Source organism: Theileria equi, chromosome 3 (assembly GCF_000342415.1).
Source record: "Theileria equi strain WA chromosome 3, complete sequence".
Taxonomy (NCBI): domain Eukaryota; phylum Apicomplexa; class Aconoidasida; order Piroplasmida; family Theileriidae; genus Theileria; species Theileria equi.
In genome coordinates, this window is record NC_021367.1 from 265,784 (window position 1) to 293,356 (window position 27,573).

At 41.2% G+C, this 27,573-nt stretch overlaps 10 protein-coding genes across 10 annotated transcripts, besides 2 other annotated features; 5 read left to right on the forward strand and 5 right to left on the reverse strand.

Annotated features, from left to right (window-relative positions):
* Nucleotides 1-608: 608 nt before the first annotated feature.
* On the forward strand, nt 609-2,825 carry BEWA_001480 (hypothetical protein; the record flags this gene model as incomplete). The annotated part of the gene is made up of 1 exon (XM_004830350.1): nt 609-2,825. The coding sequence occupies one exon, from the start codon at nt 609-611 to the stop codon at nt 2,823-2,825; it is 2,217 nt and encodes a 738-aa protein (XP_004830407.1).
* Nucleotides 2,826-2,879: 54 nt separating this feature from the next.
* BEWA_001490 (hypothetical protein) lies at nt 2,880-4,837 on the reverse strand (the record flags this gene model as incomplete). The annotated part of the gene is made up of 3 exons (XM_004830351.1): nt 2,880-3,198; nt 3,255-4,541; nt 4,746-4,837. 3 exons carry the CDS (start codon nt 4,835-4,837, stop codon nt 2,880-2,882), a joined length of 1,698 nt encoding a protein of 565 aa, XP_004830408.1.
* Nucleotides 4,838-4,999: 162 nt separating this feature from the next.
* On the reverse strand, nt 5,000-7,108 carry BEWA_001500 (proteasome subunit alpha type, putative). Its single transcript, XM_004830352.1, has 4 exons — nt 7,078-7,108; nt 6,683-7,041; nt 5,300-5,509; nt 5,000-5,202 (listed from the first exon to the last, which is right to left on the reverse strand). The coding sequence occupies exons 1-4, from the start codon at nt 7,089-7,091 to the stop codon at nt 5,024-5,026; spliced, it is 762 nt and encodes a 253-aa protein (XP_004830409.1). The 5' UTR covers nt 7,092-7,108; the 3' UTR covers nt 5,000-5,023.
* Nucleotides 7,109-7,845: 737 nt separating this feature from the next.
* On the reverse strand, nt 7,846-9,350 carry BEWA_001510 (RAP domain-containing protein; the record flags this gene model as incomplete). Its single annotated transcript, XM_004830353.1, has 7 exons — nt 7,846-8,068; nt 8,103-8,459; nt 8,498-8,739; nt 8,778-8,931; nt 8,966-9,040; nt 9,076-9,201; nt 9,235-9,350. 7 exons carry the CDS (start codon nt 9,348-9,350, stop codon nt 7,846-7,848), a joined length of 1,293 nt encoding a protein of 430 aa, XP_004830410.1.
* Nucleotides 9,351-9,777: 427 nt separating this feature from the next.
* BEWA_001520 (RNA recognition motif domain-containing protein) lies at nt 9,778-10,857 on the forward strand (the record flags this gene model as incomplete). Its single annotated transcript, XM_004830354.1, has 4 exons — nt 9,778-9,811; nt 9,847-9,925; nt 9,988-10,100; nt 10,136-10,857. The coding sequence occupies 4 exons, from the start codon at nt 9,778-9,780 to the stop codon at nt 10,855-10,857; spliced, it is 948 nt and encodes a 315-aa protein (XP_004830411.1).
* A 95-nt stretch (nt 10,858-10,952) lies between these two features.
* Nucleotides 10,953-13,253, forward strand: BEWA_001530 (hypothetical protein; the record flags this gene model as incomplete). Its single annotated transcript, XM_004830355.1, has 1 exon — nt 10,953-13,253. The coding sequence occupies one exon, from the start codon at nt 10,953-10,955 to the stop codon at nt 13,251-13,253; it is 2,301 nt and encodes a 766-aa protein (XP_004830412.1).
* Nucleotides 13,254-13,971: 718 nt separating this feature from the next.
* On the reverse strand, nt 13,972-15,096 carry BEWA_001540 (hypothetical protein; the record flags this gene model as incomplete). The annotated part of the gene is made up of 1 exon (XM_004830356.1): nt 13,972-15,096. One exon carries the CDS (start codon nt 15,094-15,096, stop codon nt 13,972-13,974), a length of 1,125 nt encoding a protein of 374 aa, XP_004830413.1.
* A 1,356-nt stretch (nt 15,097-16,452) lies between these two features.
* BEWA_001550 (hypothetical protein) lies at nt 16,453-21,099 on the forward strand (the record flags this gene model as incomplete). Its single annotated transcript, XM_004830357.1, has 2 exons — nt 16,453-16,510; nt 16,826-21,099. The coding sequence occupies 2 exons, from the start codon at nt 16,453-16,455 to the stop codon at nt 21,097-21,099; spliced, it is 4,332 nt and encodes a 1,443-aa protein (XP_004830414.1).
* Nucleotides 17,228-17,399: a sequence feature (GA-rich).
* Nucleotides 20,349-20,451: a sequence feature (GA-rich).
* A 659-nt stretch (nt 21,100-21,758) lies between the features above and the next one.
* BEWA_001560 (158-kilodalton Babesia equi protein) lies at nt 21,759-25,336 on the forward strand (the record flags this gene model as incomplete). The annotated part of the gene is made up of 2 exons (XM_004830358.1): nt 21,759-21,813; nt 21,918-25,336. The coding sequence occupies 2 exons, from the start codon at nt 21,759-21,761 to the stop codon at nt 25,334-25,336; spliced, it is 3,474 nt and encodes a 1,157-aa protein (XP_004830415.1).
* Nucleotides 25,337-26,195: 859 nt separating this feature from the next.
* BEWA_001570 (hypothetical protein) lies at nt 26,196-26,962 on the reverse strand (the record flags this gene model as incomplete). The annotated part of the gene is made up of 2 exons (XM_004830359.1): nt 26,196-26,573; nt 26,741-26,962. The coding sequence occupies 2 exons, from the start codon at nt 26,960-26,962 to the stop codon at nt 26,196-26,198; spliced, it is 600 nt and encodes a 199-aa protein (XP_004830416.1).
* Nucleotides 26,963-27,573: the final 611 nt, after the last annotated feature.

The following is a 27,573-nucleotide window of genomic DNA, read 5'->3' on the forward strand; positions in this document are numbered from 1 at the left end:
AAGGACCACAGACTCCAGTGATCTGGGAGGACTTGATTCGTGAGACGTTCCGAACGCGCCTGTGACAACGCACCAAAGGGCATATAGTCAACGACCCTTTGTCGGCGAATCTGCCAATATATGTCTATATCCTGATTAAATTTGCCTGAAATATTCAAATGTGTAGCAATTTGACCTCGAATTTGGCGTCGATCTGTCAGCTACAAACGAGTGTCTACACACCAGAGAATTCTGTCTACCAAATGATAATCCACATGTTTATCAGCTGATATTTGACTATTTGAATAAATGTCCTACAAAAGGCCACCTTTAGCTTCGCTACTATCGCCTCCCATTGATAGGGACGGCGTCCTCCTATAATTTTTATTTTAATCGCAAATTCGAGTCTATTCGCTCAATAACGATGTTTTATGTTATTAGTCATGGGTTTATATTTTTGTTCATTAAACATGTCATATGTAAAGTGTATTCTACAAAAGGTAATTTAATGACATATTGTTGTTGTATTCCCTTTAAAAGATCTCATCATTGCTAAATATGTAAGCTATGGCGTTAGTTTTGCCACAGAATCTGTATACTCGGAGACGAACAACTCTGTGCTTGTAGCTATGGAGATCAAAAAAAGACTAAACGCGTTTCATAACCTCTACTTGCTTGCCAAGAGAGACAACTTTGATGTAATAAAGTGGAGGAACCTATTAGTTGGAATACATAAGAAACGCAATGACAGACATAGGATAAAGGATATGTGTCTACTCTTTTACTCTCTAGCAAAGGGGAAATGCAGCCAGAATTTGTCATCACTAGATCTTACCTACAACTTTTGGGTTAGCAAAGTTGATCCTATGAGTGAAGATAAAGAATCTTTAGGAGCCACTAAACACACCCATAAGACAACTAAAGAGAGTACCGATCTTGTGAAGCAATCAACTACATTTACAATGGAAGAATTAACAAACTTATACCTGGAAAAAGTCTGTGATTTACTAAAATACATGAATATGCAACAATTGGCAATGGTTTCACGTTCTCTTTTACTCTTGGGCAAATTTGATGATTCTGTCTATAATATTGTCCTAGAAAAACTTAACTATGGACATTTGAGCATTGATCCCCGTTCGCTTTCAGATATTATTGGTACTTTGTCAGAATATGAACTAACAAGTGGAGATTGCGTAGAGAAAATACTCCTGCAATACATGCAAGTTTTATCTCAAATGGGTATGATTGATACAGTATCCGTATTAAAAACACTCTCAAAATACAAAATTTTAAATGATGAAATTTTAAAGGTAGTTTTAGAAAAAGTCTCCTACTATTCGCATGCTATGAATCCTAGCGATCTATTGCAGGTGCTGTATGCATTATATAAGTTGAACCATTGTGATAAGAAGACATTGCTAATCTTATACACTAGAACACAAACTTTACTCTTAAGCTTTAATTGTAAAGAACTCATTAGTATCGCAAAATATTTCTCACGTTTTAATCCGGAATACATCAAGGACTTTTTGGATGTGCAACTAAGTCCACTTGTGCATAGATTGTTCCAAAGTTACAAAGCTTCGTGCAAAAATAGAGATTGGATTGATCTCATCTTGCTATTCTACGTATATTCTGTAAAGTCCGGTTCTTCAAGTTATCCAAAATTGCTGCCAGAAATATTGAGCGATATTTTTACTGGTAAGCAGTGGGACCTTGTATTTTACACACTTAACAGGTATACTTTAAATGGTAAAACTCTGACATACTATAAAGACGATCCTGATATTCCTGAAAATGAGCTTTGGGTAAAATCCATAAAAATGTTCACACGTTGGCTTTGTAATGGGCATAGGTTGGATTCAGAAAAAATCATTTCAATCACAGCTAATATTATGGATTCAGAAGTTTATGATGAAGTATTATTTAAAAAAATACTTGAAATAGTACTCTCTGACAAATTTTATACGAAAGAAACCATCGTAAAAGTACTTTACAATATCCACACTATACCTGATAGAAAATTCGATGAAGTTTGCACAAAATTTTTGCACAAATTTCCGGATCTTGACTTCACTTCTACAATTTTAATGATTTCAATATTATTTTCAAGGGATGTTTTTCCTCCAAAAAGTCTTCTTTCCACCTTAAAATCCACTTTTGACTCTCGTATTGTTTCCAACCAAAGTGAAGAATGGGAACTACCTTCTGCTGTTAAAGATGTGAGGTTCAAGGAAATTTCGATAAATAAACGTATTCTTAATATGATGAGTCTCAGAATCCCGCAATATCTCTTCTTTGTGATTTCACTTTACAATAAAGAATATGGCAACACACTCCATAACGAAGGTGAGGATCATGCAGAAAATAATCCAAAGTACTTACCTATGAATTTTGAAATGCAGTCTCAACATATCTCTAAATTTTCTGACGAATTATCTAGCTTATATGCGCTAATTAACTCCAGACCATCAAGATACGTAAGGAAGGACCTGATAAAAGTGTTGCTTTATGTAATTAAAAACTGGAATCTTGACGTATACAAAAGGATGGTAGATTCCGATTATACAAAAGTGACATTTGAAATACTGCAGAGTGTAACACCTCCTGCAGAATTATTACACAAATTAAACAGTCATGACAAGTTAGTAAAGGGGGTTAATGTGAGAGTTGATGGTACTTGTCTATTTGAACCTATATACTTGGTTATGGATGGAATAAAAACTGCATTTGTTAGCGGTGAGTATGGTATTAACAAGCTCGATAGAATAAAGATAAAACTCTTGTACGCTCTACTACACCTTGAAGGATATAAAGTTGTAATTTATAATCCCACTAATTAGTAAGAATTTTATGTAAAAATGCAGAAAATACATGCAAGTGTATAGAATAGACAATTATACTACATCTTTGGAAAGTTCTTGTATCAATTCATCCTTTTCTGCCGAGTTGTATCTTTTTATGCTCTGCTTGACAGTCATCTTTAGGCTCATGGAAAGTCCTGATCTGTTTAGCAATTCATCGAGATTAGAGTGTTTGTTGATAATTCCAAAAATAATTTTGGAACTTTTTCTTATGCTGAGGTTACCGGCGTTTAAACCGTATGCAGCTGCGTCAATGATATCTGGAAGTGTTTTTAGTTTTATTATTGAATCTCCGAGTCTATTCAAGAGGATGACGAAGGAATTTAAGACTATTAACTGATACGATTTGTTCCTAAATAAAGAATGACGAAAAGATTATATGGTGAGTAACTATAAAACAAAACGTACTGTCGGATCATGGAGAGGAAAGCTGAAGAAACACGCCCTTCAGCTCCGGTGTTGCATACTTTTATCAGGGTAGAATTTGCAGCGGATGATAGAAATTCTGGTGACCCTGAAATTCCCTTTTTTATACACACTGTTATTATATCTGCCAACACAGGAACCAAAACGTTCCCAACTACACTGAATAGATTCCCGATACATATGATTGAATTCTTTGACACGTTACTTCTCCCAGAAGAAGCATGTACTATTATAGATTTTGCAGCGTCAATTAAAACCAAAGAGTCACATTCCTTGACCACTTCTGGGTATTTTTGAAGCATACCATTCAATTCACTTTGAGACTTTAGCTGCTCATTAAACCTATCTTCGCCGAGATCTTTTATTTTCTTAAGCAAGGTTGTCACTGTTGCAATTGTTGGCTTTGCTGGTCCAGGTCTCTTTGGACCCAAAGGTCGTACACCCCTCTTCAGTGGAAGGGGTCTTTTGAACTTTGGAGTAACTGATTTTGCAGTTGTTGCCTGGGTAGTATTTTCCTGGAGCGTATCATCCGTTGTCCTGATAGGTACACTAGTAGGTGTGCTGATAATTTTGTCTCTGTCAGTAGAATCCTCAATGTCCACTTTCTTGTTTGGTATTTGATTTACAATCGGTCTTACAGTCCTTGGAGCAGGAATCTCCATAGAATCATCAATTTCAATGGATCTGGAAGCTGAGACGTCGTCTTCTAAATCTATAGAAAATGAATCTTTAAGAGTAATTGATAGGTTCTGAATTTGTACATTCACATCTTTGTCTCCGTCTGAATTCTCATGAGTCTTTGAAACATCTCCTGTACCAACCTGTTCTGTAGTATCTTGAGGTTCATCAACTTCCCACCACCCTCTGGTGTTAACACCTTTGGCCTGAGAAATTGGTCGATCATCTTCATTCACAAAAGTGGGTGTGGCCTTTGGCATCTTCTCATTTGATTTACCCCTTATTAATTTCTCCTTTCTCTTTTCCTTTTCGAGTCTTCTTTCTTCTTTTACCTTCCATTCAAAGGAATCGTATTCTGACCTTACACTTGCATTCAAATCAAACTGTTTTTCCTTTGTTTTCATGGGTGGATTATATCTACTGGAATGCTTATTTTCGGAATTTGGACTCTTGTCTGAACGTTTATTCTCTTTTACAGGTTTTTGTATTTCCTTATCTTTTGAGTTTTTGTTTGAGTCATTTTCTGGGTTATTTTCAGCATAACTAGATCCTTTGGGTTTTATATCTGGCTTTTTACTTGCACCTTTCGGTCTATAGAATAATGTAAAAGTCTAGTAGGGTGGCTTGTGGGTCTGCATGCAGACAACGGAATACAAACGCGAGGACCAGTACAGACGGGGCAAATGTGTACAGGTATCGTACAAATAAAATGGCACATTTATAAATACAAGAACCACATAAAACTAATGGGCGTACTGTTGTACCCAGGTACTGGGTCTTATGATCCAAACTTACGTTATGCTGGGGTCATTGGAGTTTGCCTCGACAGTTTTACCGAGTATTTCATTTTTATTGCCTTGTTCTCCTTTTGAACAACAAGATCCCATTTTAAAAGAATTTAACAGGGTCGGGTGGAGATCTTTCAGTACTGAAATGTCTCAACCAACCTCATATTCACTCACCCTAGATTCCACATTTAATTTATAGACACTAAAAGTGCATATGGAACTTGCGCATGCTAACACACCACAGGTGTCTAAATATCATATTGTACGTACTTATGTGTTAAATGGTCATTCCATTTCTACAGCTTCACGTGCTGGGAGCTTTGCAATAATCTGCTCTAGTGTCTGTTCATCATATTCGCGATATTTCACATCATCTACAGTGATTCTCGCCATTTCAATGTTCTTCACAGTCATGGTGTCCTCCATAACTTGACGAAGTATCTCTAAAACCAATATTTCGGCCTCTGAATAAATGTGTGTAGAGTGTGCATGACAGAGAATATCCTACAAGGGTGAGGAGGTACACTACACCTTATAGACAATATATATGAAGGAACTTACCTTGAAGAGACATATCGTCATGATATCTTTGCAGTAAAATTGCTTCTGCACCCTCTTGTGCGGATCCTATGGCTGCAGCCTTGTACTTTATAATCGTTCCCGATGGATCTACACACCATACAACTGGGCCTTCAGCATCTACGCCACCTACAAGCAAGGCCACTCCAAATGGTCTACTCATTGTCTTTTTCTTTTTACTATCGAATACATCTGTATATTTGTGTTAGTTGGGTGTATGTATCTATGTTGATAAGGAATATGCATTTGCCCGAGTTGGAGCCCCTGCCGTGTGTAAATACTAGTTCTCCATACTACAGATATATTACGAGTAGATATCATGGTTTCTATCTGAGATAAAGTCTAAACACCTATCCTTCAGTGCCTCTGGTGTTAAATGCGTTGTTGAACTTATTTAGTGTTTCTTTGTAGATTCCAAGGTAGATTTCATCACTCCTTTGGGACTTGGATCTGCGAGATTGTCTATCCATAATAAATACAAGGTTCTCAGTAGGGCTAGTATAATTTATAAAGTGATCCCTCAGTACCCAAACTAGCATCTCCATGGACTCCCATTAAATCTGTCTAACCCAAGGGTCTCCAAGAGCATCATTAGTATCATTATATTACTCAGTACCAAAGGGTATCTATAATATCGTTTGTAGAGTTTCCATCCAAATACAGCGAGAATTCCAGTACCAGTGAGAATAGCAGTAACTCCAAGACCTACTTTCCAATCAGAAGAGTTAGTTTGAGAAGTTTTAGATCCTTCATGGATTAACCATGCACCTAGCACTACAAGAGGAACGGGAACAAGGAACAGTAGATGGGCTATCAACTTGTTCATCAGCCTTAGTAATAGCAGGTGACATTCTCCTAGCTCCTAGTCTTCGAAGTGGTAGGGTTATTTATGCAAAGTAGGAGAAGCCATGACCTTTGAAACTACATTAACCTTGGATCCTTCAAGACCAAATTGCGATTCACATCCGTCTATAGTATGAGTAAGAGAATAGAACTGATGAGAGTAATTGTCCTTCCACAGGAACCATACCCATCATCCAATAGTACTTCCTCCATCTAGCCGTACCTCCTCATCCATACAGTCATCCTCCCTCGAAACTAGCTCACTGTCAGAGAGACTATCCACAGAATGACAAGATGAACAACTATCAATAGAGTCCTCTGAGTTATTAATGGAATCCATTATCTCCTATAAGCTCCAATAGAAACCATAACTTCTAGTCGTACGGTATTCACAAGAGAGCTGTATTCAGGGTAGCGGCTAAAATAGCTAGAATAGTAAATATTCCACACAACCCCTTCATACCGCAGATATTAGGCATTAGGGTTGTCAAACTATAGCAAACTCGCATTCATTAAACAAACCTGAAAACTCGAGGGCAATATCGGCTATTGCTTCCACACATGACTTGATGGGCATTTTCTCATTGTAGACAAATGTGTGATTGACACACTCTGATCTTGCGTGATCCACGAGTGTTTTGGCGTCTGCAATAAGTCCACTCATTGTGCAGGCGACGTGATCATCGATTTCCATAATTTTCTCGAGCGAGACAAACTCCAGGAGCTGAGATGTGGACCTACGTTCCGAAGCGAATATAACTCCTTCTTTAGTGGCGATGGCAAGGGCTGTACTTCCCAATTTCATGGCCCCTAGGGCGTATTCCACCTGAAACAGGCGACCTTCCGGCGAAAAGGTGTTGACACCGCGGTCATACTCGCTCCTGTATCAATTTCGTGCATCAAAGAGGAAAACTTACCTCGAGGTGAACATTTTTCAGAAAATAAAGTGATGACTACCTGGGGAACACACACAACGGAAAGTATGGAATATCAAAGTCCAACAAAAGCGTACACAGTATATGTAAATTTGCGGTTTCTGTACGATTTCTTATCATTGGATTTAGGAAGGAATGTTGCCATCTCTGGTAGAGGCACAGGGTGACCATCCGGCCAGAGCCATTACATAATGGTGGACTAAGAGGTATTGTGACGTATCAAATGACTAGCTTAGTGTTAAAATGAGGTTTGTGGATTTTCTATCGCTAAATTAGAGTCTAGATGAACAATTAGTATAGTTTTAGGATAATTTTTGAAGGGTACCTAGAATGGTCTATAGAGAGGAGAGGTACCTAGAAGACTTTGCGAGGATATAGAACATCCGCAGTGTTGTTGCTATAACTACAACTGCTAAAGAAAACCTAGAAAAGGTTGTATATAGGACACGGGTTTACGATAATGACAAAAATGGGTATGAACCTGTACAATTCATGGTTTCCAGAGTACCCAGGAAGATGCTATATTGCTTCTTCCATGGATCTTTATATTTTTAGGAATACCTATCCAGTCTCATAGGTATAAAGTCTGCGATTTAGTAGCCATAAGAGTTATAAAACTAGGAAGAAAGTCCCTGTGGCTACAAGGGAATTACTGAACGAGTCGTAGGATTGCATGTAGCCACAAGGTATGATACTAAGAGATGTCAAACTACTGAAATGGGTTTATATAAAAGAAAAATGTTTGATCCTTTATTGAGAGCTCTCCAGGCTCTTGTAGTGATTCTTGATCTTGTTAAGCTGAAGCTTAATCTCAGAGGGACTAAGAACCTCTGGCTGCGATAAAAACTCCCCAAGGGGTTCGGAATCTCTCAGCTTCCTTAGATAAGCAATTTTACCTTCAGGGTCATTCAGTAAATTGGCCCATTTGAACCAGGGTACTCGGCGTATATTCCAACCCAAGTTGTCCAGAATCCTGTAAACTATGCAGGCGCGCTCAAATAACAAACCTGTGTTGGAGTTTTACCTTGCTGGTATACTCGGTGGAGGAAACATAAAAGCAGCAGGGTCCATCCACAAACCAGCAGTTGTTCTTTTCCTCAACTTCTCCAATATCAATCCAGAAGCATCCCCAATAAAACGTATTCCTATGATATAGTCCCATCTTGGCCAAGTGGTCAGATACATCCCACTGAAAATCTGATGGTTTTCTAGATGGCTGATGAATCTTTCTCATGCTCAACCTCGTGTAAAATCCCTTGACAGATTTGTCAAGCTGTGCCCAGGTCCGTTGCAAGAGTACCCTGATTCCAACAGCACTTGTAAACGCCTGATGAAGGTGCTGAGGCCTTGCACAAATGAATATTCTGTACATTTACGTGAATTTTTAATGAAAAGGACAAACTTTGAAAATCTCGAAAGGATATAAACTTGGGTCTTCTCGTCATACATATTCATCATTGTCACAAGGTTCATTACTCCACGAAAGTCTTGAGCAAATATGGTTTCCAATCGATCAACCATTTTCTCAGATAATTTATCCTTTAATACAGGAGAACAAACGTCCAATTTTGCCAACGAATTGCAAATCTTTATTAAATCGGTAACCCTGATGTCATCAAGTCGTGATGCGATTTCAAATGAATACTAAATAGTTAATGATAAAAATATGCTATTAAAAATACCTTTGTTAAAAAATCCTGGTTCCTAATCTGAAGCCTATTTAGGGCCCATGCAACACACATTAGGCTGTGACTATTCAACTTTGTTAGCATGGGCTCCGTATGTTTCATCATGCCAATATAAAGAGGCTCATGCAGAAATCTACTCTTACCAAACCTGTGGAATTTTGATATCATTCAAATAAACAAACCCATAGTACAAATATCCAAGTTGCTGTCCAGTAAGAGTGTTTGCTATTTCAAGGAACCTGTTTCCAAAGTTATGCCTGTATTATTTATACATCGGTAGCTATAAACCTACCATAGTCTAAGATCGTGTTTTCTAATGGTTGCTGCTTTTTGGACGGCGGCTGATAGCAACCAGCCGTCCAAAAGGTCCATGGGACTGTGCAACGAAACCTTTGCAGGCAGCCAAAACTTTCTCACCCTGGAACAGCTGTGAATATAATGAACAACAAACCTTTGCTGAGTCCATGAACGGAAGCGTTTGTGAATACGCCTGCCGATTCTGCGAATTACTGCTTCATGTTTTACTGCCCGCTTGATGGCCTTTTCTCTGTGCCTTATGAGGGGCATATTGTCATATGTTATGAGACGTAAATCTCTGTGTTGTTATTTATCTCTTTATGGTTTGTCTAGCGGTAATTTCCTGCGAAATACTCCAGATTATCCTCTTAAGCGGCTAAATGGCGATAATATGTTACATCTTATATTGTTATTGTATCATCCGTGAAATTTCTGTGTGATGTTGGAGAATTCACGATTTTTTTAGACTATCGCCAATGTGTAGTATGTGTAGGCCCATAATCGGCCTTTGAGACAAACTACGAATCCATAAACTCGTAAGCCCAAAGACCATGTGTTAAAACTCCATAATCAATGTCTAGTATAGCGTTACAGTGGGCAAATTCGCGTTTTAATGCAGACTGTCGGTTGCCCCTTGACCCCCATGTCTAAGTTCGTCTTCTGTCCATAACTTTGCCAGTTCATACTCGAAGATTAAATGGGCGATCGCACCAGAAATATAAAGTTATATGGTAGGTTTTTCACGGCTAATATACCGGTTATGCAGTCGGCAATTTGCCTTTTGATGCCACGGAGGACGAATTGAGATCTTTACTGCATGGCTGCGGTCAAATACGATTTCTTATGTAAGTTATGCCTTCCATAATTTGTATAATTCGGAATTCCATGTGTATATGGCGATTTTCAGAGTGAGAAAGAATGCCCAAACCAACAAGAGCAAAGGGTACGCCCATATTGAATACCGGCATGAATATGAGTGCGTAGAAGCCTTCAAACGGTTGATCGGAAAAGAAATTAGAGGTATGTTGTCCATGGAAAGCTATAGAGTGTTCTAGGGAGGATACTAAAGATAGACTGGTGTGACGAAGTCTACAGAGAACGCTATCCAGATTTGATGCTAGCTGCGACCACAGCTTACTCTAGAGGACAAATAGTACAACCACCTCCTGTTTTGAGACCTATAGAACCTATTGGTCGGCCTGATACGATCTCTGTACCCATTGAAAGTCTATCAACTCATATTGATCATCTAACGGGAATAATACCACCTGCCCCCCCTGAGCTCTTTCCTAAACCAGTTGAGCCGATTAAAAGACCGGCTGAACCATTTCATGACCATTTTATTGCTCCAGATCATTTACCTGGAATTATAGAGCCTATTAATCACCCAGTTGGAGTTTATAGGAATCCCGTTCCAAGAAACCCAGAATATAATGCAGCTGCTTATGGTAAGCACTTGAATGAATTGAAAAAACTCAAAAACAATAACGATTTGACACTAGTAAATGAGCTTGGGAGATTGGGGAGTGACGAAATTTTGGAAGTGATAAAGGACATGAGCATGGTTGATATTTTCAACCTAGTGAAGAAAATTGATAGCTTTATGATAAAATCCCCAAACACCGTTAGGTCCATACTTGCTGGTAACCAAAGAATGTGTAGAGCTCTGGTCCATGCCAAACTATTGTTAGGATACAGAACATTCAAGTTTAACGAAAGAACCGAACAAATAAAGCCAAAAGCGCTACATGATTATTTTTATATGCATACAAAGTAAAAAGGATTTTAACACACTATATTCCTTTAACCTATTGTGTAGGTTATTTAATAGGACATGCACTATTGTAAAATAAGTTTAAATATTGGAGAATAATGATGAGTTGTTTAAGAATATCGCAAAAATTATGTTCCAAAGCCTGGTACTCCGGTAACGACATAATAACCGGAAAGTTGATGCAGCTTGAAAGGATATTAAAGTGCAGTGGTAGGTCAGACATTACAACTACCAATAAAGACTTCAGTATAACGAATGAGCCAAAATCTAATGTAAGCAATATGATTATCAGAAAAGAACCTGATGGAAGAGATATCAAGGAAATTAATCTGGTCACTCACCTAAGTATTTTGTCCAGTCTAGTGAACCAAAATGCGTTTATGTTAGATGACAGGGTGCAGAAATCTCTTTGCACTATAAAGGAATGTTTCAAAAGCTCATACCATAACGTTTCAAGTGTATTAGAATTTGTCAAAGTGTTGCGTCTTATAGGGGACGAAGAGGGACTAATGGATATTTTACCATATTTTATACACGACGTACCATTCATGTCTGGAAATGTGCTTTCTAGACTCACCCGCATATATTCTATAAATTTTAAGGGCTCTCCAATACTATCAAACTTTTACAGCAGCGTGGTTGAACGTATGGGTTCACAATCCGAACTTTTTAGCATAGATGATAGACTCTCTTGCATCCTCTCATCTTTTGAGCACATAAATGATTCCAAAGTGATATTTGATGTCTTGACATCCTATGCATCGGAGATTAATGAGGATCTGGTGACAAATATCACCGCAATGAGAATTTATCATAAGGCCATAAAGGAGCGAAAGTTCACGGAGATACCAAATTTCACATGTAATTTGATGAATGTTATTCGGAAATTTCTGCAAAGCCAGAATCATCCGGAAAAAAAAGGTTGCGGAAGCACAGAAACAATTGTCAGATACTGTCGTTTGTTAGCTCGTTTGTCTACCATCGAGAAGGATTGTGATGGTCTAAAGGAAATTTTAAATGATTCTTGGAGCTATATTTCAAAAAATAGTCTGCAAATGACTGTAAGAGATGCATTGTATATGCTGGAGAGCATGTCTCCGGATATGCAGACCACTATATCTTCCATATTGCAGTATATTGTTCCTCAAATGTCGGAATTATCACTAAAAGAATCAATGACTCTTTTGAAATTTATAAATAGTACTGTTGATTCCAAAAATCTGAAACGAATGGAAACAATGTTAGAGTCACAATTTGCCCTTTACTCGGATAATTTAAATGAAGATGATATTTGTAAAATACTACACTTTTACGCTCGTTCAAATATATTAGAACCATCTGAATTCCTTACAAACAGAATTTGCGAGCGTATATTGACCATATACTATGCAAGTTCGATAAACTTTGCAAGCTGTATCGTACATTTGAATTCACTTGGAATATGCAAACCGGAAATTATTAATAGATTTGTAAAGTATGTGTACAATCACGTAATCTCAATGGATCCTAAGGAAATATCTGTATCTCTGTACACTCTGAGAAAGTTGAGGTATAATCCTCCTCAAAAATTGTTAGATAAGGTAACCCCTGTAATTAAGGGGGAAATTCGGAATTTTAAACCTATTGATTTAGTATATTGTATTTATTTTGTAGCCCCGTGTAGGGAAATCCACAAAGGCTTATTCCAAATTCTTATCGGTGCTATACAGGACAAATTGGAATTGTTGACTCTAGACCAATTAGTAATGTTATCAACGTCTTTGGTAAAGTACAAAAAACAACCCTTTGTAACACTAATGTATTCGCAAATATCTGCACATGTACCCTCAATGAACGCTAATCAAATTTGTTCTGTATTTTCTAGTTTTGCTTCCACAGGACTCAAAAATGAGGATCTCACTCAAAGACTCAACCACTATATCCTCTCTATGATTGGGTCAGGTATAATAATTGATGACAGGGGTCTTGGAAATCTACTAAAGGTAGTAAGGAGGGGATATGCTAATCAGCGCTTAATTGATTGTATAAAGACTCATCAGATTGACCATGTTCATGGGTTTGAATTGTTTGACACTATACCCAATATAGATGACTTGTCAAGTTCTGATGTAGTATCTTGTGTGCTTATATTGGGAAATAAAAGACAAAGTAGAGAAAATAACCGCTTAGCAAGGGGACTGTTCACCAGGCTTTTTACCATTGCACCTGTACTCTCATTTGACCTTTTAAATCAAATATCAGCCTCGATTTCAAGTTACGGATACTCAAAGCCAAAAATCAATCGTATACTCGCAAATTTAATGGCTAAAAAAGCACCAAAAGTCCAAACAAAAATAGACGAAAATAAACATTTGTTTTTCAGACCCATTAACAGGGGTCCACCTCACCTAAAACAATAACGTGTAAATTTAAATGATTATAATTCAGTTTAATCTATTTTTGTCCATTAACCTATTCTGTGAGTTGTCTTTGTAAGTGTGCAAAACATTTGTTGGCCCCAAAGTGGCACACTTTACGGTGCATTGGCAGGGATCTCCCGTGGTGTATGCTGTGGGCTTAAATCTGCTTGTTTATCCGTGATTCCACTCTCATCGACCAATCTAGTTCCGGTTATTTCACCCTCTTCAACTAGTCTAGTACCGACACCCTCAAATTCCTCCATGGACTTTCCCTTTGTTACCCTAAATATTATAATGAATTTGTGTATTATATAATCGTGTAATATATATATATAGTGAAGGTAACTGTATAGTGTTAGGAATAATAAACCAAAGAAGCCCTCAGGAGACCCAGTAAGGTGAGTAGGTTTGTTATAACTGAAACTCAAGTATCATAGAGTACAATATTCCGTCAATGTCATTATTCTGTCTAAAACTCCATTAATGACGAATCCACTGAGACTGTCGTCTCTATGAGAACTAGTGACTCCACCCCTAGTCTCCCTGCTGGAGAGTCCATAGACACTCATTAAATCTAACCCAAGGATCTCTAGAATTCTTATATAAATGATAACCTGCCAGACCAACTGCACCGCTTCCACCAAAAACGCCAGAAGATATTTTAAGGATGAATCCTAGACCAAAAGCAGCATAACCATCGCCAACGGTAAAAACTGTTTTAAGCTTGAGGTTCACCTTCAACAGAACCAGGTCCAGGAGCAGGGCCAGTAGGTCCTTCAACACCACTAGCATCAGGATCACCAGAACCTTCACCATCTTTACCAACAGGTCCACCACCGCCAGGTAGAGGAGGGGGCGGCGGAGGCGGTGGTGGAGGTTGTTGTTGAGGACATGTTGAATAGCCACATCCAAAGTCTTTTAGTTCCTTCACAAGTTGGTCAAAGTTACCGTCACCACAAGTTTTGATTTTATCTGGCATTGTATTTCGGAGTCCTTCCAAGGTCTCTGTCCATGTGTAACCACCAGTATTGCCTTTCTTGAACCACTTGTTAACAACAGGGCTTCCTTCTTTGACGTATATTAGTACTGGATCATTATCTGTACAATAAAACGCGTAGACGCTGAGTGGGCCTTTAATTGGAAATTCGTGTCCACTTAAAGTTATATTCCTCCTACCACTAGACTGACCATCCTCGTTATACTTGATGCCAGAGAGTTCAGATTCACCACCAATATGATGCTTGAAATAGGGAATAGTATTGGCCACTTTCTCCTCTCTAACAGAGACCCTTTTTTTACCAGTATCATGCTTGTCACAACAATATTTATTTCCCGTTCTGTATCTATTACGAGTTAGATCGATATTTACCAACTTGTAATGTTTACAATTGAGGTTGTCAAGTTTCTGCTCAAGGGCTTTACCTTCCAGCCGTTGATTATCTTGAGAACCATTACTATGTGGATTCCAAGAGCCATTTCCCTTAGTTTCATGATATTTATAATTCCCTTCTTTCTCCCATATTTCAACAAGGAGAGGTTGATTATGATGCTTATCTCCAGAATGATACCATACTGATAAAGACTTTATAGGTTCTTGAGGTCTTACATCATTTATATCACTACCGCCATGTCCATACTTAACTTCCTTAACATTAAAAAGTCCCCCGGATGTCTCATCAGCTGAAGTATGTGTGAACTTCCAGAGGCCAGAGTTAAGAGGAAACTCGGCCTTAGTCAACTTAACTTTATTTTCATCGAGAGGACCTCCATAGTATGTAATAGATCCCTGTTCAGGAGGAATGTTCCTCTGTATGTCAATGATGACACCAAGTAAAGGAATCATTCTTGGTTATGATCTAAGAGGACCAAGTTGTTAGTTCTCAGATTCTCGCTCATCCTCCATTAAGCACTGCTATTTTAGACAGCATTCTCTCCATCCATTCATTCTCCCTCACAAGTAGCTCACCGTCAGAGAGAGTATCCATAGACTGTCTTAGCAGTCGTCTCTACTCCGTAGGATAATCTTCTGGACTCCATTCCTTCCATCTAGAGACAGTCCAAACTCCAGAACAGACAACTCAATGCTTATCATTTCCTACTCCCTAGTTATAGTCCAAGTTCCTCCACTGGACAATGTAAATAGACAAGCTCCTATACTGCGTATAGTCGCAAGGCTCCATGAGGTCGGTAAATCACCTAACGCTTATGTATATAAAACAAACTTGAGTCCCTTTTCAACGGCTTTGGCTGCAATTTCGTTAGCGTGTTTGGTTAAGCACTGCGAAAGCCTAAAGTTGTTGTTAAACACCAAAAAAACCTACGAAATGAGTCCTGTCTTGGCGCAATGCTCCTCGTCGAGTTTTTTTTGGAGTTTATACGACATTTTGACAGAATATTCTAAGAATTGACGATTTTATAAAATTTTTGGTCAGATTTGGCGGACCAGACGATAAGCAAGTGTGTAGGCTTAAAATGTCAATTAAATTGCCAGGATTTGCGTCTATAAAATATTAAAAATGCAAGTAAAGAAATAAAATGTGTAAAGGAAAAAATCTAAAGGAAATGACGGACCCCTCATATGCCCAGCAGCCCTCGCTGTCGTTAGTTTGTCATCCTCCAAGTTACTCTCTATATCTCATTGTTCCATTATGCGTCTCTCTTGACTTCTTGGTGGCTGTCTCTCCACTCGCTGATACCTCCTTCCGGTCCATTCAATGAGTTTCTACAGCCATGTTTTGAGGTGTACGGGCATTTGCAGTGGGTTGTATGCAGGCCATCTCTCTTGTAAGATGAAGGGAAATGTCTAGATGGAGTCGCTAGTGTTCATTGATGCACTAGTCTACCGGATTCCAGAATCAAAGCTGTTAGTTTTGCACCGGTATCTCTGCTGCTAAAGTCTCCCAGCGCTGATATATAAATAGCTGTGACCTTATGAAGCCGTAAAACAAATGTACCTGGGATGCATGCACCTGGACTGTTGAAATAGCTTTGCAGTTAGTCTTGACCTTGGCTGAAGATGGTCCAAGTGTCTCTGCAACTGCTCTTTTCATGAAAAAGAGGTTAGCTTTTCGGGAAAAGGTAGCTGTAATAGACTCATTAGCCATGGACAGAATCACTGAATGTATGGACATTAATTATAAATTGTAAGTATGTGTAAAAAGGTGTTTTAAAGTGTTTAAACTTGAATTAAAACGTAATCATGGTCACTGTAAATCAATCCACTAGGATTTATTGCTTTACACTATTCATTGTATTAGGTTTGTTGAATGTATGCAGTGTTTATAGCTAAGCGACTATCCGACTGAATGCGTAGCATTAAAGGAGAATGAGTCCCAAAGAATGAGAGATGCGAATGTAGTGAGCTTAAAATCTGTCATGAGAGATACTCAGCGTTGACTTGTCTATACTCGTCTGAAGATGCATGGGTTTCACTTCCATTATTTTGGTCCATCTAGTGAGCCTTGTGGATAGAGGCGCACTTTGTTCGCCATTGCTCACTACCCTGTAGTTCGCATCTCTCATTCTTTGGGACTTTCGCTACGCTCCATTCACATTGTACAAAAATAATTTAGCAATTTGTGGGATTGTCGGAGTCAATGGTGATGTGAATATTTTGTGCGGAGAATGGACTCGATGGACTCCCTGTGAGGATGGCAAACAGTATAGAGGAAGGTGGTGTAGATACAGGAGGGGTTCTGAGCCAAGGAAATCTAGGGCCGCTTTGCCTAGGTCTATTCAAGAATGGATTGGTCGAGTAGAAAGTCACGGTGCACCAAAGAGTGATGCGACTTATGTAGTTGAGGCTGATTTTGAAATTTCAAGGTGTGGTCAATCAAACAACCTCTGGGTGCCACCTGGAAGAGCAAGAGTCCGAGCGGATGAAAGGGACTTTAGAAAACATCAAGGAATTGGCACAAAAACAAGGAATGAAGAAAAGGATCAAAACAGACCAAGTGGCTTGGGATTAAAAACCCAAAGGGAAGTTGAAAGAGAACGCAAAAAAGCGGAACGAGAGCAACGAAAAGCTGAAAGGGAACAAAGGAAAGCTGAAAGGGAACAAAGGAAAGCTGAAAGGGAGAAGAAAAAGGCAGAGAGAGAAGAAAGGAGGGCTGAACGAGAACGAAAAAGAGCCGAGAGAGGAAAGAAGGGTCCCAAAATTGCAAGGGAAAATTGTCCATTAGATCCAGCAAAGGGTGGAGAAACGCCCATAATTGGACAAGGTGGATCCGAACCTATTATTGCAAGTGCAAAGAATGGACCAAGTAACAATTCACAGGATACCAAGACACCGAGTTTCAAGGCTCAAGAAACTTTTAATGACACAAGAGAACCAGTTAGGCCACAACTTGTCGTTCCAAGACCTCTTGTTACACCAAAGAGGGTTCAGGAGCCTATAAGGGTGGTGACACCAACTGTACCAAGGGCAGCACCAGTGGTTGTTACACAGCCAAGGAAGCCAAAACCACCAAGACGACCCTTGAGACCTTGGAGACCAACACGTCCGGGAGGTCGCAGACCAAATGTTACGCCCAGAATCAAGAGACCAGCAACCCCAAGACCTGCGCCAAATACAAGAAGGATTAGGGTTGTGCCCATTAAAGTCCCAAGGGTTGTTGCACAACCTAGAATTGTAACTCCAATTGTTAGGCCAAGTGCTGTCACTAAACCAGCTGAACCCAAGGTAAATGCAACAAACGAGACTGGTATTCTTGCACATGTTTACCCGGTACCACCTGTCCCTAGTGATGCTCCTGTTACAAAGGAACCGGAGCCAAGTAACGTCAAGGAAGGACAAGATGACAAAAGTCCCAATGAACAAGGAAATAGCCAATCGTCTGACAACGGAGAGTATAGAGATGTCCCCAGGGGAATGAAAGAGGATGAAGAATTGACCAATCAGAATGACCGTTTAAATGAGGAAGCTGCCCCAATTTTAGAGAATGGGAATGACAAGGAAAGGGTAAAGGCCAGTAGTACGACGAGTGAAGAAAATGAAAAGCCAAGCTACGGTGGTGATTTGTCTTCTTTGGAAAGGGAAGCTGCAGAACCTTCCATTGGCATTGTTCACCCTCTAGAATCTGATACTGCCAATGGCAATGAAGATGATGGAATATCACCTTTAATTTCTGAAGGTGAAAATGGTGCAAGGGATGATAAAGGAGCTATTCCACCTCAACCTCCTGTGACCCCTCCTACTGAAGGGTCTTCAGAAACTCCTCAGTCAGTTGGAAAGGTCGGTGCTCTAGATATTGCCAATCCTGATGAGACAAGGGTAGATATTAATAAAGGCGATAGTAGTGGAGTAGGTTACAGGGGATTAATGCCAAAGGATGATGTTATCGTATCCTCTGTTTTGGATGCTGGAGCTACTGTATGGGAGGCTGAAGGAGCCAACGACAAGTGTGTAGCCATTAACCTATACTCTAGGGGTGATACATCCCTCCTAACTTTGTGGACCATTAGAGGAGAATCTCTGGACATTTTATATTTTAAAAGGGTGAAAGACAAATGGGATGGCATAACACCCAAGGAGTTTAAAGAGAAGTTGAATGGAATGGATGATGGAGATGAAGATAATGATAAAAGAGATGAACCAGCTGTTCAAGAACCCGCTAAAGATACTTTTGAAGGAACCAGAGATTCTACACCCTCTAAAGCAGCCGAGGAGGAAAATAAAACTCCAGTTGTGGTCTTGCCTGATAAAGAGTCTAAAAATGCGCAGGACCAAGCAGATGGTCCCACCATCAAGGAACCGGAGGAAGCCATTGTTTCAGAGGATGGAAAACTTGCTCCTGAACCAATGGCCCATAAAGATGAGGATCAAGTGTCATTATCTAGAGATGAAGATGTTCAAAATGATGATTCAGGAGTCCCAGAGCCTACTATGCATGCTCCAGAGATTCAAGAAGTTAAAGATTTGGAATCACCTGTAAATGAAACGTCAGAAGCTGACCCTGTTGAAAATGTTAATACGGAAGATGATGTTCAGTCCCCTGAGCAAGCGAGTAGAGAGGAAGAGGTGCTGGAACATAAGCAAGGGAAAGAGGGTGAATCCATTTTTTCATCTGGTGATGTTCCGCCAAAGGATGATGCACCTAAAGGTCCTTTGGGGATGGATAATTTGGATCTTGCGGGTGAAGGAGGAAAGGAAGGGGATGATGATGACGACGACAAGGGACCAGAAATGGTCGCAGATGATCAACCCAAGGATGGTGATGCACATGATCCCTTGAAGGCGGTTGAACCTCTTGAGGGAGAGGACGAACAGGAGGCCGGACAAGAGAAGGAAGGAGGCGACCAAGAGGGAGTTCAAGGGCCCGAGGAAGTACTTCCAGAGCCACAAGCTGTAGACCCTCCGGAAGAATCCAATGAGGAGAGACCCGAATCTGAGATGCCAGAGGTTGTTCTCCCTCCTGCAGAACCTAATGATAATGATGAGAAAGAACCTGAGACCATACCAGATGCTCCAGCAAAGAAGGACGACTCTGGTGAATCACAACCTGAAGAGGCATTGGCTCAAGAACATGGTACTCCTAAAGAAAATGAGGTAGAGGGTGAAGAGCAAGACGGCAATAGAGCTCAAGATGAACAACCACCAGATGAGGAGGGGTCAGAAGTTAAGGAGGAAGACTCTCCTGTAGAGGATCCCAAGCCAGTATCTAATGAGGAAGAATCTAGTAATGAGCAAGAGGAGCTAGGAGACCTTGATGATCAAGACTCTGAAGAGACTCTTGTAGAAGAAGTACAGCCAGAAGTTGTTCCTCCTGCAGAATCTCCAGAGGATGATGAACCTGGGAAGGAATCAGAATCTGATGATATGGGAGACCCGTCCAAAGAGAATGAGCAGGAAGCCAGAGTAGAGGAGACTGGGTCAGAGGGTGTTACGTCTGAAGATGATGGATTAGAGTCTAATAAGGGAGAGACTCCTAAAGGGGATGAAGAACAAAAAGCTTCTGAATCTGCATCCAATACTGAGGAGGTAGTTCAGGAACAACCAGAGCCTGAACCAGCTACAGAAGAGGAAGAACAATCACCAGGAAATAGTGAGGCATCTCAAGAAGGAAACGATGAATCTAATGAACACTCACCTTCGCTAGGAGATAATGATGATGAGGATGAGGAAGAAGAAGACGATGATGAAGAAGCTGGACAAGAGGAAGAAGGGGAGCTCCAAGACGCTGATAAGGAAGATGAAGAACCATCTACCAACGATGATTCTGAAGAGAATGAGTCAGAGTTCAATGAACCTAGAGAAGGTGCAGAATCTCCAGAGGATGATGAACCTGAACCCAGTGATCCTGCTGAAGACGCAGAGACCCCGGAAAACGAAGTTTCCACAGACGCGCAAGATGATGGCGACAAAGGAGACGATGAAGAACCTGAGTATGATGAAGTAGAAGAGGAGGGAGCTAAAGAACCAGAGGCTCCAGTAGAGACTACCACAGATGCAGATGGATCCAAGGTTCTGGAAGATGCTCCAGTGAAGAAGGAGGAGTCTAGAGATAAACCATCTAGTGATGATAAAGAGCACGAGACTGCTCAAATTGATGACCCTGATCATGCGGGTAGAGTGGAGTATGCAGCCATTTTGGGTGATTATGATCAAAATTTGGCGCCAGAGACCAAACAAAGGGGATTTGGAACGGGTGCAAAGATTGCCGGAGGTATCATTGGAGGCTTGCTGGCTATAGCTGCCGCCGGAGCCGGATACAAGCTACACAAGAAGAGGTTTGTTTGTGTGGTACATGGACTAGAGGTACCTAGAAGAGAGTATGGGCCATGTTCCAGGTACCTCTCCTCTCTACACACCATTCTGGGTACCCCTGGTTCTCCGGAGATTTTCTAGTCTCTAGCAGCCTAGACTATGTCAAGAGACTATTGATTTGCAACTTCAAAATTTATACGACGAAAAATTGGCCAGAATCTAGTTGCAGAGCTGCACTTTGATTTTTGCGCTTTAATGGCCTCGGCGACAGTGTGCACCGCGGCCAGTAGATTCTAGTCGTCTTTATGATTTGGATTCCTACTTACATCAACTATTTAGGCAACAGACTGAGTGGGACGGCGAGGAAGTTGGTTTTGATATCAACGAAACCGCTGCGTTCCAGGAGGTTGAGACTGCGGTGCATCTTTCGGAAGATTTATGGGAGGAAGACGTTTGATTTACATACACATTGGCCTTTTGGGCCCTTGCGTCAAGTTTTAGCTCCGATTTGTGCCTCTACATGTCAAATTCCATTTGCAACTAGTTGCAGATTCCATGTGACGTTGGAAGGACGATGCATGTTCCGTGGCCAGGGAGCTTCACTTTACGTTTCTGCAACTTTTTTTAATTTGCAAAATTCATCGAGGAATTCATTAAGAATTCGCAATCGCCATTACCTGACGACGCACGAGGAGATTCTCTTTTTGCGACACTGATTGATTGCCATAGTCTCGACTATTGACTTTTAATGCCAAAGGATTTAACCCGTCTAAATATGAAGGGAAACACTGCCGTATAAAATGAGGTTACGCACGCAGATTCTATCTTTTATATTCGCCAACTTTTTACTATCAGGTTTGTCCCTTTACTCACTCTTTTCTATGCACATTCCCTCGCCTCAATCAGACTTCCCTCTGCACATCCCTATTCTCTATACACATCACACATTCCCTGTGCAGGTTCGGACGCCTGGGTTAATAGGTTTCACGAGCAGTCATTGGTTGCCAACGACTCTGGCTTCCATGATGTATCGACAGGTGACGACCTGGACTCGTCGTTTTTGACCGTGTCTCAAGACGAGGAATTTGATGACGTTGACGTTACGCTGGAGGATTTTGAAGATGATGAAGAAGACTCCTTTCTACAGCGTGGAGATGTTCCCCAAACGAGTACTACTGAGGATTACCAGACGATCCACAAAAAGTGCAAGAAGTGGGAACCACTCACCCAGTGTGCCAACAAGTCCACCATTTCATGTTTGGACCCTGACCAGAAGGACTTGACTCTACCATGCTTTGAATTCACAAATAACAAGTGGTCACACTGGTCACCATGCGTAGGCAATTCCCAGTTTAGGTTCTTGTTGGACACTGTTACTGGAGGTACCGAGTACCGTTCATGCACCGAGAGTGAAATGGAAGAACAAAAAGAGGAACGACCAGCAGCAGTAGTACCACAACCAGACCACAAGACCCTCGAAGAGGCCCAGAGATTGGCCAAGGAGGCAAAGGATAAGGAAGAACAATTGGCAAGGGAAAGAGCAGAGCTGGAACGTAAGAAGGCTGAGCTTGAACAACTCGTCAAGAATGCCCAGAGTGCAGAAGAACGCGCCAAAGCGGAGAAAAGAACCCTGGAAGAAGCAAAGGAGCAACAAAAGAACCAACATGAGCAAGAGTTGAAAAGGTTGGAGGAGTTGCGCAGAGCTCAAAAGTCGGAACATGAACAACAGCAAGACCTGATCCTTAGGGCCAAGGAAGAACTCCAAAGGAGGGAAGAAGCCCATAAACTCAAGGAACAGGCTGCCGAAGAAAAGAGGATTAAGGATGAGGCTGATAGGTTGGCCAAGATTGAAGCCGAGGAAAAAGCAAGACTTGACAAAATCAAACAAGAGGACCAGGAGAGAAAGGATAAGATTGCCGCAGAAGAAGAAAAGCTAAAACAAGCCAGAGAGGCAGAGCAACAGAGATTGGATGCAGAGAGACAAGCACTTGAGAAAGAAAGACAGGATGAACTTGAAAAGAGAAAAGCCCACGAAGATGATATTGTAAAGAGAAGCCTAGAGGCAAATCGGGCACTCGAGGATCTTCAAGCCACTAGATCCGAGGTTGAAAAGACACTCAGTCATAATAAGGAGGCAAAGGCTGCACTAGAAAAGGAGAGAGCTGCATTTGACGCGGCTGTCGCCAAACTCAGGGAACAAGAAAAGTCTGTAGAACAGTCTGCTGAGGATGCCAAAAAAGCCCTCGAGCGCGCAACAGTTGCACAAGAGGATTATGAAAGGAGGCTCAAGGATGTTCAAGATAGGGAGTCTGCTGTTAAAAAGAGAGAGGATGATGTTACAACAAAATCCGCTACTGTTGATAGCAAGGAAATCACCGTCAATGCAAAGGACGAAGAGCTCAAGACTAAACAAAAATCCCTTGAGGAGAGAGCTGTTACTCTTGCGGCTGATGAAAAGAAGGTGAAGGATAGAGAAAATGCCGTAAGCGACAAAGAAAATGCTGCCACCAAAAGGGACGTCGAGTTGGCCGAAAAGGAAAAGCTCCTCAATGATAAGGAAGCTAACCTCAACACTAAAGAGAAGGACTTGGAGAAGAAGGAAAAGGAACTAGAGGAGAGACGCACAGCTGTTGAGCTTGGTGAAAAGGAACTAAAGGCTAAGGTAGCAGCTGCTGAGGAGACCGATCGCAACTTGGCAGAAAAGGACACCAGACTCAAGACCAGAGAGGCTGAGGCTGCCAAGAAGGAGGCCAAGAACCTTGAGGAATCTGTAAAATTAGAAGGAGAAGCCAAGACACTCAAGACAAAGACCGAAGAACTCAATGAAGAGAGCCGCAAGTTGATTACTAAGGAGGGAGAACTCAAGGCTCTTGAGCAGACCTTGGAGGAGAGAAAGACTAGAGTAGCCGCATCCGAAACCGCATCTGATAAGAGAGTCAAGGATTTGGACGCCAGAGAAGCCCAGATCAATGCTGATGAGGCTAGAGTAAAGGAGGGACTTGAGGCAAGAAGACGTGCTGTTGTTAGCAGGGAAAATGCTGTCAAGATCCAATTGGATAACTTGCTCGAAGCTCAAAAGGGACACAAGACAAAGAGTGCAGAGCTACTCGCTCTTGAAACTAAGCTCAATAACCAACAAGCACAGTTGGATACTACCAAGCAACAACTCGACTCTAAGGAGAAGGAACTAAAGACTAGCCATGAACAGCTCGATTCCAAGAAGAAGGCACTAGATGAGGCTGTAGAAAAGAGCAAGAGGCTCGAAGAGAAGCAAAAGGAAATGGAAAAACAGGCCGAAGAGAATGCCGAGAACTTGAACACTGCCAAAAAAGATCTTACCACCGCCCAGGCTCAAAACACTGCCCTTGAAAACAGAAAGAAAGAATTAGAAACTGAATTGGAGAAATACAAGACTGATCTTGAGGAAAGCAAGAATACCGTCACCACTAAGGAGTCTGAGTTGAACAAGCTCAAGAGCGATTTGGAAAGCAAGGCAGACCAATTGCAACAAAAGACTCAAGAGGCCATTGAAAAGCAAAAGGTTATTGAAACAAAGACCAAGGAGCTCGAGATGAAGAGTGAACAATTGTCCTCAAAGGATTCTGAACTTGAAGCTAAGAAGAAGGAATTAAGTGACAAGAATGATGAACTCTTAATGAAGAGCAAGGAACTTGACAGCAAGGAGAAGGATCTACTTGCCAAACAAGTACAGATTATGAAGGGTGATGAAGAAAGGACAAAGTTGTCCAATGATATTGTCGCTCTAAAGAAGTCCAGAGATGAGATCACAGTTGAATTGGGTAAGGCTAAACTCGCTTGCTCCGGAGCCAAACAACTTGAGGATCATACCCTAGCCACTCATGAAGAAGGGGATGCCCAAGATACCGAATTGGATCTAGAACACCCCGACGTTCATGAGGAGGGACATGTTGATTGGGAGGGACATGAAGAGGAAGATCAACAACAAGAGGGAGAAGAACACGACCAAGCTGAAGAAGGTGGCGAGAATGAACAGGAACATGTAGAAAGTGAAGATGAACAGAATTCTAGAGATGAACAAGCTTGGCTGCACGATAGGCAAGCAAAGGAACTTGCAGAACATATAAGAGCAAAGAGAGCAAAGGAAGGTACCTCCTCCACCAAAAAGAGAACAGTTACAACTAATGTAGCTACTGCCTCTATTGTCGCTGGTGTATTCTTGCTTGTTGCCGGTGCCGCATATGGATTTAAGAGGAGAAATACCGAGTACCTCGAGTTTTGTGACGATGTAGATGCCGACGGATACGCAGATGAGTCCGACGATGAACAAGTCGATGACAGCGAAACCAAGATCAGAATCGAAGAAAGCGAATTCTGGTCAAAGTCTAGCAATGTTTAATGCAGTTTGTTATCAAGGTTTTTGATATGACAATGTTTAAGAAAATGTAGTCTATGTCAAGGAACTACAATTTTTAAAAGTTAACTAGGCTATAAAGAAATCATACTAGACCAAATTTAAAGATGTGAACCACCATCTGTCAAACTAACAAGTGTCCATACTGTACCATTGAGTCGTGGCACATTATAACTTTTAATCAAATGTATCTATATCCGTATATTTTGTTCATACTACGACATATAGTACCAGTACTCTCCAAAAATGGACCAAACACTTGCACAGAGTGGTCACAATGGGTAACCTTTGAGGAGTTGCAAGTACTTGCAGGAACTAAAACGACAAGGCCAGAAGAAACAAACGTTTGTAACAAACTAGGAATGACCATGGTAACAAAGGGTGAGTGGTTATTGCTCAACACCAGTCTCTAGAGAAGAGGAGAAAATTCAAAATGACAGCACTGGAAGCCGGTGGCTTGTTTAGTGGAGCAGCGCTAATTATAGCAGTTGCAGCAACGGTCGCATATTCAAGGTGAATGCAGACTGTAAATGACATGTATAAATAGGCGAGCACAAGTATCAAGTCCCGAGAGGGAAGAGTTAATTCATCGAGAATCCGAACATAGTTGGGTCTGACCGTCGGTCTTTGGCAACATTTTACCAGTAAAGTAGTAATTTGTATGTAATATTGCACCAAATGTTATCCCAGTCTGTATAATAAATGAGTATTGTTGGTGATGTATACATGAATGGAGTGCAAAGTACGGGGCAGTGAACAATGGCAAATGGGCGACTACTTGTCCGTAGCATAGTGGAGGACTAGCGACTATACGCCAGTATAGGAGGCTGTGTATTCACAGTGTTCAGTAGATGAGTCGATTGTTAGAATAGATTGTCTTTGTAGAATGAGGCATCAGTGTCGTGAGTATCTCTAGAGGAGTTGTAACAATGGTCACTAGCAGTACTTCCCCTGGGTCACGCTCATATTTGGAATAGGTCTTCAGATAACCGTCTCCAGTAGAGGTCAAAATTATCATTAAACCTTGGGATAAGAAGGCATTGAAAGAGGAAATAGCACCACCATCCTTCTGCCTATTCTTATCCTTGCACTGACTACTACCACCAGTTTCTTGGCAGGTGTCATTCTGCTTACCCGCTCCAGTAGTAGTACCACCAACAGAAGATAATTCAGAAGCTTTTTTACTCCATACTGCATGGTCATTCCTAGCCATTGGAAGAATCTAGAGAACGAAAGTCTCTGTTCTACAGCTCGTATGGCTCCTCTATTCGCCTCGCTCATGCCCATCCACCTTACGGTGAATTTGCAATCCTCTTTTCAGTCGGATAGTCGCCAGAGCTCACTGCGTTCGCCATAAAGTTCCGCATTCCACGCATATATTCAACAAACCTGGAAGAGAATGGCCGAGTAAAAGAAAATTTTCCTCAGCGGAGTTGAAAATCCGGTCGATGCGTGGCCAGTGGTATAAAAACCCTCAATGTAGCCTCCAAAGTGGCGTCTCTCGAGCCTTGCAAAGTCCCTCTGGGCAAACTTGACGCCCTGAGCGCAGCCAAGCCCAGATGAACCACAAATGGGCGTCAAAATTGACGATTTAAAAAGAGTTTGCCTCATTTCTATGAAACATGAACTGAGAGCAGAGCCAAGGCGCCGGACCCAACAATGGCGGCAGACTGACCTCGACAACCAGGCCATGGATTCATCCCAGCCTATACAGGAGCCATCATATGGACACATTATAGCCACTGGAATCCAGAGATACACATGTGCATCCACCAGACCCGAGTTTAGCATCAGGCAAATTGACTGCGCGGGAAACTCGCATAAAATCACAATACGGACGACAAAATAATGAAGAACAAGATAGATATGAGGTGTGGAACGGTTAGGAGAGGCCAGGGGCGACTATAAGCGCAAGGAGCCAAAAAGGGAAGGGGTACCTAGAAAGGCAGGTGCCAAAGCGAGTCAAAATGGAGCACTAGATGGGCTCCCTTATGACTGTAAAGGTTCCACCTACAGGTCAGCTAACTGAGTGTGTAAGTGCATGGAGTATTAGAGCCTGGATGGCCTCGAGACAATGTGTGATTGTTGATGCAGGATGTTCAGTTGGCTTTGGTTAGGGGTCTGGCGCGACAGGACCTTGCAAGGGGCACAAAAGTGACGGAAAATACCAATGAATAGGATATGAAACGTGTCCGGTTGTGTGGTAGATTTTGGGGTACAGG

Coding starts and splice junctions, on each gene's coding strand:
- BEWA_001500 (XM_004830352.1), bottom strand. Junction 5,510..6,682: donor TATTGCCCTCGAGTTTTCAG/GTTTGTTTAATG, acceptor ACAAATATACAG/ATGTATTCGATAGTAAAAAG. Junction 5,203..5,299: donor TGACGATATGTCTCTTCAAG/GTAAGTTCCTTC, acceptor ACATTTATTCAG/AGGCCGAAATATTGGTTTTA.